At 44.7% G+C, this 11,727-nt stretch overlaps 1 protein-coding gene across 1 annotated transcript; it reads right to left on the bottom strand.

The window, feature by feature from the left end:
* Positions 1-6,177: 6,177 nt before the first annotated feature.
* Positions 6,178-8,088, bottom strand: LOC119935545 (olfactory receptor 11-like). The gene is made up of 3 exons (XM_038754918.1): positions 7,740-8,088; positions 7,384-7,450; positions 6,178-6,310 (listed from the first exon to the last, which is right to left on the bottom strand). The coding sequence occupies exons 1-3, from the start codon at positions 8,086-8,088 to the stop codon at positions 6,178-6,180; spliced, it is 549 nt and encodes a 182-aa protein (XP_038610846.1).
* Positions 8,089-11,727: the final 3,639 nt, after the last annotated feature.

Raw genomic sequence — 11,727 nt, 5'->3', positions numbered from 1 at the left:
ACCCACATGTTCAATTCATCACTAAATCCTATCTGTCCCACCTTCACAACATTGCTAAAATCCACCCTTTCCTCTCCATCCAAACTGCTACCATGTTAATACCAACACTCATCCTATTCCTCCCGGATTACTGCATCAGCCTCCTTACTGATCTCCCAGCCTCCTGTCTCTATCCATTCCAGTCCACACATCACTCTGCTTCCTGGATCGTTTTTCTATAGAAACATTCAGGACATATTCCCCCAATCCTCAAAAAACTCCAGTGGCTTTCCATCCCCCTCTACACCAAACAAAAGCTCCTCACCATTGGCTTTAAAGCACTCAGTCACTTTGTCCCCTCCTACCTCACTTTGCTACTCCCCTACTAAAACCCAGCCCAAACACTTCGCTCCTCTAAAGACAACCTTCCCACTGTACCTTGATCTCCTTGATCTCGCTGCTGGTCCATTGCCTACATCCTGCCTCTGGCCTGGAATACTCTCCCTCCTCAAATTCGATAGACAATTACTCTCCCCCCATTCAAAGGTTTATTGAAGGCACCACTCCTCCAAGAGGCTTTCCCAGACTAAGCCCCTCTTTCCTCTTCTCCCATTCTATACTGTGTCACCCTGTCTTACTCCCTTTGTTGATCCACTCACCTAGCCCCACAACACTTACACACATATATGTAATTTATTTATTTATATTAGTGTCTGTCTCCCCCCATTAGACTGTATGCTTGTTTGTGGGCATAGAATGTGTCTGTTCACTCTTGTTCACTCTCCCAAGTGCTTGGTAAAGTGCTCTGTACACAATAATCACTCAGTAAATACGATTGAATGAGTGAATGAATTTAAGAGAGCCCTCCAGTAGACAGTCTTCAACTTTTCTTTTCCAAATGGAATTTGTTAAGTACTTATTCTGTGCCAGGCCCTGAATTACGTGTTGGGGTAGATAGAAGTTAATCAGGTTAGACACAGTCCCTGTCCCACCTAGGGCTCCCATTTACATTTAATCCCCATATTGCAGTTGGGCAACTGAGTCACAGACAAGTGAAATGACTTACTCAAGAACACACAGCAGGCAAATGGAGGGACCCAGATTAGAACCCAGATTAATCATCATCATCATCATCATCATCATGGTATTTGTAAGTGCTTACTGTGTTAAAGGCACTGTACTGACAGCAGGAGTAGATACAAGCAAATCAGGTTGGACGGAGTCCTGGACCGATGGGGGGCTCACAGCCTCAATCCCCATTTTACAGATGAGGTAGCTGAGGCACAAAGAAGTGAAGTGGCTTGCCCTAGGTTAAACAGCAGACAAGTGGCAGAGCTGGGATTAGAACCCATGACCTTTTTTGACTCCCAGTCCCATGCTCTTTCCAGTAGGCCACATTGCTTTTTAACCTAATCAGTCTTATTTATTGAATGCTTACTGTGTACAGAGTACTAAAGGCCTGGGAGCATACAATCTTACAATATAATCAAGTTGGTAGACATGTTCTGTGCCCACCGTGAGCTTACAGTCTAGGGGGGGTGACAGACATTGAAATAAAAATCAGGAGGAAAGATGTTTATTCCTCATTTCACCCGAGGTACAGGGAAGTTAAATGATATGCCCAAGGTCACAGCAGAGAGTGGTGAAGCTGGAACCAGATCTCCAGTCTTCCAAGGACATCTTTGCTGTTCACATTAGCCATCTCCTTTAGGGGATTCCTACTGGATCCACCCACTTCATACAACGGTGATTCTTTGGTCAGAAACCTCCCCCAGAGGTGGCCCAGTGCCAGCAGGCAGAGCTGGAGCTTGAACTGGCCTAGTGGATACAACCTGGGCCTGAGAGTCAGCAGGACCTGGGTTCTAATCCCAGCTCTACCACTTGCCTGCTGTGTGACTTTGGGCAAGTCACTTCACTTCTCTGTGCTGCAGTTACCTCATCTGTAAAATGGGGATTAAGACTGTGAGCCCCATTGTGGAACAGGGACTGTGTCCACCATGTATCTTGTATCTTCCCCGGTGCATAGCTCGGTGCCTGGAGCAGAGTAAGTGCTTAACAAATGCCACAATTATTATTATGAGTTCAGGGTCTTTCAATTCCCGGGGGCATGTTCTTTCACCCAGATCCACAGCAGTGTGGCCTAGTGGATAGAGCATGGGTTTGGGAGTCAGAAGGACCTGACTCCACCACTTTTCTGCTGAGTACCTTGGGCAAGTCACTTCACGTCTTTGGGCTTCAGTTACCTCGTCTGTAAAATGGGGATAAAGACTGTGTGCCCCATATGGTAAAGGGACTCTGTCCAACCTGATTAACTTACATCTACCCCAGCACTTCGAACAGTGCCTGGAACAAAGCAAGCCCTGAGAAAATGCCATAAACAAAGCAAGCAACAACAACAGCAGGGCTTAACTAAAAGCGAACTGACACTCTGGTGAATCTTCTGTTTCCCAGCGGAGCCAACTTGGGGGTTCTCCAGAGAACCATAGTTGCAAAGCTCTTCGGTGATTCACCAGTAATGAGGTCCCAATCCCATCACCAAGGAGATCCTTCCCCCAGGGATTCCTGGCCGCTCCTAATAAGGGCAAGTTAGAAGTGGCCTTTGATCCTTTTGCCCTTGGTGAGCCAAGGTAAGTGGGGACCAAGAGGTCTGGAAATCCTCTTCCTCCACACTAAGGGTTTTCAGGCTCGAAAGGAGAAGACAGAGATGTGAACCAGCATGAACACTGAAGCCAAGGCCTGACGCTGTGAGTCTGAATGGGAAGTACAGGAGGAGAGCAGGCCAGGGAGGGAGTTTCACAGGAGGACTGCAACAGGGGAAAATGAAAATAGGAATCTCTCCCATTTCCTTGTAGAAGACAAGGCAAATAAATCCATACTCTCCATCTTCATCCTCCTCATGAATAACTATGGCTTTTATTGAACGCTTCCTATGTGTCAAACACTGTCCTAAGCGCTGGGGTAGATGCGAGATAATCAGATTGGACACAGTCCTTGTCCCACGTGGGTCCCACAGTCTAAATGAGATGGAGAACAGGTATTGAACATCCATTTTCCAGGTGAGGTAACTGAGGCAGAGAGAAGTTAAATAACTTGCTCAAGATTATACAGCAAACAAGTGGCAGAGTTGGGATTAGAACCCAGGTCCTCTGACTCTCAGGCTTTTGCTCTTTCCACTAGACCACACTGTTTCCCAGTAGTTATCTTCTTCCTCGTCTTCTTTCTGCTTTTTTTCATTTTTAATGATATTTATTTAGCACTTACTATGTGTCAAGCATTGTTCTAAGTGGCTGGAGTAGATTCAAGGTAATCAAGTCAGACACATTGCTTTCCCATATTTGCCTCACAGTCGAAGTACTCAATCCCCATTTTACAGTTGAGGAAATTGAGGCACAGAGAAATTAAGTGCTTTGCCCAAGGTCACACAGCAATCAAGTGCATATAGCATTAATTCTACTTGTTCTGACGATTGTGACTGTCTGCCCATTATAGACTGTGAGCCCGTTGTTGGGTAGGGACCGTCTCTATATGTTGCCGACTTGTACTTCCCCAGCACTTACTTAGTACACTTCTCTGCACACAGTAAGCGCTCAATAAATACTATTGAAAGAGTGAATGAAAGTGGTAGAGCTCTGTTAAGAAATGTGCCTTCTAAAGGCTTTGAATATGAGACAAAGTAATAATCTGTAGGATATGAAGAGGGAGTTCTAGGTCAGAGACAGGACATGGGCGAGGGGTTTGCAGTGAGGTAGATGAGATTGAAGCAGAATGAACTGGCATTAGAGGATCGAAGTGTTCGGGGTGGGTTATAGAATGAGAACAGCGAGGAGAAATGGAGGGGTCAAGGAGATTGAGTATTTTAAAACTGATGGGGTGTTGTTTCTTTTTGATGCAGATAAGATCCACTATCCAGATGGAACAATGAGAGAGGGAGAAATATTGAACAATGAAATGTACATTCCAATGAATGGTGAAGGGAAACTTGACTCAACTGTCCTTTTGACTGTAAGATCATTGTTTGTTAGGGGACATGTCTACCAACTCTGTTGTATTGTACCCTCCATGTGCTCAGTGAAGTGCTCTGCACACAGTGAGTGTTCAGTACATACAATCGAATGATTCACTGATTGGACTGAGGATGTGGTCTGACTTCTGGGTTAAGGTTTCTGACCAAAGTTCCCCCTGGGGGCGTTGTGGGTATGAAACATGTCTATTAACTCTGTTTTTCATTAATGGCATTTGTTACATGCTTATTATGTGCGAGCCACCTCACTAAGCACTGGGGTTAATAAGTTAATAAGGTTGAACACGGTCCCTGTTCCAACTTGGGGCTTAGTTTTAATCGCCATTAATCCCCAAGGTCACACAGCAGTAAAGTGGCAGAGCCGAGACTAAAACCCAGGCCCTTCTGATTCCCAGCTCCATGCTCTATCCATTAGGACACGCTGCCTTTCAACTTAATCAAGCAATCATAGTTATTGAGCACTTACCATATGCAGAGCTTCGCAGTTATATTGTACTCTCCCAAGACCTTTTGTACAGTGCTCTGTACAAAATAAGCATTCAATAAATACCACTGATTGCTTCCATAAGGTTCAGATGGAATCTTCATTAAGAGTTAGCTAATGTATGCAGAGAACACAATTTTCATCAAAGCAACTACCAGTTAGATCATGGCACCTTGGCACCAGGGAAGGTGTGTGACCTAGGGGAAAAAAGGAACACAGTCCTGGGAGTCAGAGGCCCTGAGTTTTAATTCCTATTCCACCACTTACCTGCTGGGTGACTTTCGCAAGTCACTTCATTTTTCTGTGCTTCACTTTCCTCATAAAAACGATCTGGGCAGCTGAGTGAAGTATGGACTGGAGTGTGGAGAAATAGGAGGTACAGAGCACAGCAAGGAGGTTGATACGGCAATCAAGGCAAGAGAAGGAAAGTGCTTGGATTAGTGTGGTAGCAGTAGGGATTGAGAGGAAAGGGCAAATTTTAGCAACGTTGTGAAGTTAGAACCAACAGGATTTGGTGACATTGAATGTGAGGGTTTAATGAGACAGATGAGTCAAGGATAATACAGAGGTTAAGGGCTTGGGAGACTGGGATAATAGTACTGCTGCCTACAGTGAAGGGAAAGATGGGTGAAAGAGGATTTGGATGGGAAAATGGGGAGTTCTATTTTGGATGTGTTAGATTGGAGGCATCAGTGGGACGTCTAGGTAGAGATGTCCTGCAGATAGGAGAAAATACAAGATCGTAGAGAAGAGAGGCCAGGGCTGGTGATATAGATTTGGAATCATCAGCATAGAGATGGTAGTTGAAGCCATGGTAGTCAGTGAGCTCCAAGGGAGTAGGTGTAGATAAAGGATAGAGGATAAATGAGTATGTTTGAAAACAGTGGGGAAGGGACCCTTGGAAAATGAAAGATGAGGAAGGGAAAAAAGGAGGGGGAAGTGATTTTATTAGGTGCGAAAGGATGAGGTTGGAGGTGCAGTTGGAGGGGGAGGATTTTGAGAGGGATCAGAAGATCAGGAGATCCATCTCCCTAGAGGGCTGTGCTGTCCAGAATTTCTCCATGATCTGGTTTGCCAGCTCAGAGATGTACTTCCTCACGACCACGTCCACGACTACTATACCACCATGTGCCTCCCTCTGAGCTACAAAGCTGTCAGAGCTCAAAGGGCCTGTGGGAAGATGGCCGCTGCCTCCTGGCTCAGCGTGGGCTTGTTTGGAGTCTTGTTTTCAGCTTCGATCTTCTCCTTGTCCTTCTGTAGGTCCAACAACGTCCAGCAGTTTTTCTGTGATGTCCCCGTCCTGCTGAAGGTCACCTGCTCCGTGGACCACATCGCCATGGGCGTCACCGCCGGGGTAGCTTTAGACGTCGTCTGCTTCAATCTCATCATCATCTCCTAAGTCCACATCTCCTGGGCCATGATGAGGAGGCCGGCCTCCGAGGACCGGGCCAAGGCCTTCTCCACTTGCTTGCCTTACGTCGTTGTCATCACCGTCTCTCTCTATGGCCCGTGTCAGGCTCCCCCCTGGCGATGAATCTCCTGGTGTCCATGTTCTATACCGTGGTGCCACGCGCTCTGAATCCCCTCCTCTACAGTCTGAGGAACAGGGACATGAAGGCCTCTCTGGGCCTAATCCCTCCTCTATGGGACAAAATGTCTGCTTTCTTTCACTGATTTTCCCATCCATCATCAGCTAGCCTACAAATCCAAAGAGAAATTCCAGCGACTGAGGATTTGTCAGTGTCTGTGAGGGAGGCTGATAAGCCGTGTGTAGCTGACAATTCATTGTTTGCGGGGCATCAAGACCTAACGGAATGAGCTTGTCGCTGGGAGTCATAAGACTTGAGATGTTTGCCCAGTTCTGCCACTGGCCTGCTGGAAAACTTTGGCCCAGAACTTTAACCTCTCTGGACCTCTATGTAAATCAGGATTCAATATGTGCTCGCTTTTCTCTTACCCTCTGAGCCCCTGTGAACAGGGAAATATGATTCTTCTGATTATTCTGTTTCTACTCCAGGACTTGGCAATTAAATTCTTAATAAACATAATGATTATAATGTTGAAACAAGAAGGAATGATTAACACCATCAGGTATGAGCTCCCCAAAGTCACCCCTCCCCCTTCTCCATTCCCCCCACGGGCTTTCAATCCTCTCCACTACACTCCCATCCTTCCCAACAGTATCTTCAGGTGAGATCTCATCTCTCCTGTCAAGTGCCACTCTATCTACCTGTGCTTCGGACCCCATTCCCTCTCATCTTATGAAACCTTTCACCTCTTCCCTCCTCCCTTCCATAACATCCATCTTCACCCACTCACTCTCCATTGGTTCCCTCCCCTCTGCCTTCAAACATGCCCTTGTCTCCCCCATCCTAAAAAACACTCTCTTGACCTCACTGCCCCTTCTAGTTATCGTCCTATCTCCCTCCTACCCTTCCTTACCAAACTCCTAGAACGAGTGGTCTACACTTGCTGCCTCGAATTCTGCAACTCCACCTCTCTCCTAGGCCCCATCCAATTTGGCTTCCATCCCCTACAGTCCACCAAAACTGCCCTCTCAAAGGTCACCAATGACCTCCTTCCAAATCCGAATCCAATGACTCCTACTGTATACTAATCCTCCTCGACCTCTCAGCTGCCTTCGACACTGTGGATAACCCCCTTCTCCTCAACACGCTCTCCAACCTTGGCTTCACAAACTCTGTCCTCTACTGGTTCTCCTCTTACCTCTCTGGCAGTTCATTCTCATTCTCCTTTTCAGGCTCCTCCTTCCTTTCCCATCCCCTTACTGTAGGCATTCCTCAAGGATCAGTTCTTGGTCCCCTTCTGTTCTCCATCTATATCTATCTCTATCTCTATCAACCGCCCTGGGAAAGTCCTAAAGGGGAGCTTTACCCACCTGTTTTTCTGGAAGGAAATCTGTCTCCTTGTGTTGATATTGCCTTCACTCACCTCACTAAGACACCCTACAGAAGAGTGCATATGAACAGTTGTCTTTTCTGGACGAAAGGAGGCTTTCTCAGAGTCTGGAGGACATCTGATAAGATCAGTGTGTGATGGACCATCCCGTCTCAGAGGACATTGCACTGGGGTCAGTACAAAATAAGAGGTTGGACCCAGATTTTCTATCTATACTTAATAATAATAATAATAATAATAATAATAATAATAACTTTTGCATTTGTTAAGCATTTACTATGTACCAAGCACTGTTCTAAACCCTAGGGGAGATAGAAGATAATCAGATTGTCCCACGTGGGGGACAGAGACAGTCAGTGCAGCCCAAGGCCAGAAAGATGAAGACCTGAGCCACACAGGCAGCATAGCTGATGGTTCTGCGTGTGGTGTGAAGGTTGGCAATCATCTGAGGGATGGTGTTGTTGGTATAACAGAGGTCCAGGAGGGAGAGGTTGGTGAGGAAGAAGTATATGGGGGTGTGGAGCCGGGGGTCCAGACGACACAGCAAGATGATGGTCACATTGCCTAGGATGGTCAGGATATAGGAGACCAGAAAGACCACAAAGAGGGGCAGCTCCAGCCAGGGCTCGTCTGAGATGCCCAGAAGGATGAGGTCTTGTGAGGGACTCTCATTGGCCAAGTCCATGCTGGCTCACCACTAGGACTGCTGCAGGACAAAAGAAAAACCAGAGTGAGGGGGACAATGACCAGCCCACCATTTCCTATGTCCACATGAGAGTTCTGTGGGAATATGGGTTGGGGTAGATGGATCATGAAAGACACTGAATAGAATTATCAGAGTTTTATTGGAATTAATCATCATAAATTAGCAGAATAAGAATTAGCATATTTATCAATAGATTACCATGTGTTCTCTCACTGTGCTAAGTGCTGGGGTAGGTACTATACGATCAGCTCAGGCACCTTCCTGCTTCCAAACATCCCCACAGCACTTATGTACATATCTGTTATTCATTTATTTATATTAATGTCTGTCTCCACCTCTAGACTGCAAGCTCACTGTTGGCAGAGAATATGTCTGTTTATTTTTATATTGTACTGTCCCCAGTGCTCTGCACACAGTAAGCACTTAATTTGTATGATTGATGAGTGAATGAATGAATGAATGAATGAGTCTGCGAAAGGGAATGAGAATGAGTGGCCAGACAGATAAGAGGAATTCCATGAGAGGACAGTGCCAGTGAAGCCAAGGTTAAATAATGTTTCCAGGAGTAGGGGATTGTCCACAGGGTTGAAGGCACCCTATATTGTCCTGGAAATCATCAAGGTCTGTTAAACCAGGGTGGTCTCAACTTAACCAATCTGCCTCCTGGAGTCTGAGCTCCCTGTGAGAAGAGGTGGAATTTGGGGCATGAAGGCGAGATGGCCGTTGGGAAGTGGGAATGTGTCACTTTCTTGTTTTGTATTTCCCTAGTGCTTATCAGAGCTCATTGCCACCAGTGGTCCCTCGAAAATACTGTTCCTATCACTGTAGTTACTACTACTCAAACCCCAGATGTGACTATCCCACACCAAGACAGGTTCAAAGAAAAGAGAGAATAAGAGGAATAGAGAAATACAGGAGAAAAGAGAGAAAAAGGAAGTGGAGCAGAAGTACAGAGATGAAAAAGAGAATGAAGAAAGAAACATTAGTCAGTGGCATGTAATGAACATTTACAGCACTGCATTAAGCACTTAAAAGAGTATAATATAGTAGGTAAGCACAGTCCCTTACTCAAGGAAAGAGAGGAAACAGGAAGGAGAATGGAAGGTATGAAGCATAGAAGAGAGGTAGATGAGACAGATAATGATGTCTTTTATTATCATAGAAGATGCTACTGACAGGAAACTTAACCTACAGATACAATAATTCATTGTCTCTAGGTACCTCAAGCATGTCCATATATTGTCTATGACTCTACAGTAATAAGGAAAGAGAGAACTGAGGAATTTATGGAGTGGCTACAGAACACTGTACTTAGGTTTAAGGAGTACAATCATGGATAGAACACAATATCTGCCTCCTAGAAGCTTTCAGTCTCTTGGTAAAGAACTACAAAAAATAATTTACAGATTGGAGGAAGAATGCCTTGAATAGTAGAGGATGTAGTAGAGGACTGTGACCATTCTGATTCTGAAAATGAAGACAATTGAGGAGATTGAAGGGAAAAGGAGACTAAGTTATTGCAACGTCAGTTCAGCTCAGGAAGATGGGAACCTCTTGGTGCAATGACTGGCTAAGGTTCTTTCCATTGATGAACTATACTTTTCAAGCTCTTAGGTCAGTGCTCTGCACACTGTAAGCGTTCAGGAAATACGAGTGAATGAATGAACTGAGTTCTGATCCAACAACCTACCTCCATGGAGTTTATGGAAGGGGACAGCAGTGAGCCGGCTAGGGGAGCTTCAGTAGGACAATGTTTCAGAGCAGAGCTAAGCAACTCCGGTTGAGGGAAGCAACTGAAAATACTGAAACACCCATGACATGAACTGGAATTATCCAACAACTGCTTTGAACCTAAGACTAAGGAGGAAAAGCCAAGCTGTGTGGACATTTTTATTAATGCCAGTAGTTTTGCAGTTTTAGAGGGAGTAGTGACTTGTTAACCTTTCAGGTCTAATTAATGCTATGGTCCATTGGGAAATATCTGGGAGACTGGGGAGAATCCTGAACCATGAGTCCCTCCGGAGATGACACCTGCTTCTATTTCCCTCATCTCTGGAAGAACACCAGACCATTCTTGTTGCTTTCTGTCTTGCTGCAGTGGCAAACCCTAAAGAGCCTTGGTAAAAACCTCAAGAGCATCAGATTGAGACAAGGTAGTTAATTGAATCAAGGCCATAAAGCATAATCCCAAGGCTGCAAGGATGTTCAGTAGGATTGTTTAGAGATTATATGGAGTTGTCTTTCCAATTTGAAAGATACATTACTAATGGAGAAGTCCATCAGTGAGTGCGTGTTTGGTTTAAAAGGCCAATAAAGAACCCAAAATTCTGGCTCCATTGTGCAAACAAAAAGCCTGTCATCTGTTACATTGTCTTGTTTGATTAAGGTTTGAAAAGTATGGCAACGTTTTATCTAACACCAATAGTCCTCTAATTCCATAGGAAACAGTTGCTCATGAAGAGCTTCTTCTTTCATGATAGCATAGCACTATTTTGGTCTATCCCCAGAGACTTGTGAAACAGAAATTTTAAATGAAATTTAGTTATATGAGGAGGACAAATAAGGATTCTCCGGGATAGGGGGAAAAACTCGGGATAACATCAAAAGAAAAGCTGGGAGAAATTATGACCAAGGCCCTTACCCAGAAATATAGCCAAAATTTGTAATTTAATAACTTATGTAAACAGTTTATTTTAAATGATTTATGTAAAATATCCACTATCCATACCAGTCCAAAATCCAACTCACATTATGCAATACATCCCATCTGAAAGACGTAGGCATGCCTTAGACATAGGAAAAATCAAATACCTGCCCTATCAGCGAGGCACAGTGGAATGAGCAAGGGTCTGAGAGTCAGGAGACATGGTTCCAGACCCTATTCTGACAATGACCGGCTATGCGACACTGGACAATTCAGTGAAGCTCTCTGAACCCAGTTTCCTCATCAGCAAAATGGGGATAAGATACTAACTCACCTTCACTCTTAAATTCTAGGCCCTGTTCATGACAGAGCTATAACTGATGTGATTAACTTGAATCTCCCTGACTGGTTATCACCTAATAAGTGTTTAATGAATATTATTGTAGCCTCTAAGAAGACAGAGATTGGCAGAAAGAGAAGACACTCATTCCCTTTATGAAATAATACTGGCATTTATTAAACACATAGTCTGGCCTACAGGATCCCACATCAAATTCATTATGCCTCATTCACCAGGAACCAAGGATCCACATATGGGCCTCCTTCAAATTTTCCTTCTTGGGAAATTTCAAGTACAAAATTTGTATGGTCCCTCCCTTATCAAATCATATTTTCTTTTGAGGATTTGTATTGCGACCCGGCTCATTGTCATTTGTAGCATTTTTTCGTGTTTGTGTGTTGTTGTTTTTTTAATCTACAAGCAATATAGTCCATTGGAAAGATGATAGGACTGGGAGTCAGGACAGTGAGGTTATAATCCCAACTCTGCCACTTGCTTTCTGTGTGACCTGGGACAGGTCACCTAATCTCTGTGCTTCAGTTTCCTAATCTCTAAACCTGGACTTCAACATCTGTTCTCCCTCCTACATGAGGGAAAAATACTGTGTGACTTCTACTTTTATTGTGTCTACCCC

The sequence above is a fragment of the Tachyglossus aculeatus genome, chromosome 12, assembly GCF_015852505.1.
Source record: "Tachyglossus aculeatus isolate mTacAcu1 chromosome 12, mTacAcu1.pri, whole genome shotgun sequence".
In the NCBI taxonomy this organism is placed as follows: domain Eukaryota; kingdom Metazoa; phylum Chordata; class Mammalia; order Monotremata; family Tachyglossidae; genus Tachyglossus; species Tachyglossus aculeatus.
The sequence above is the reverse complement of the archived record's forward strand: the minus strand, read 5'-3'. Positions and strand labels throughout refer to the sequence as shown.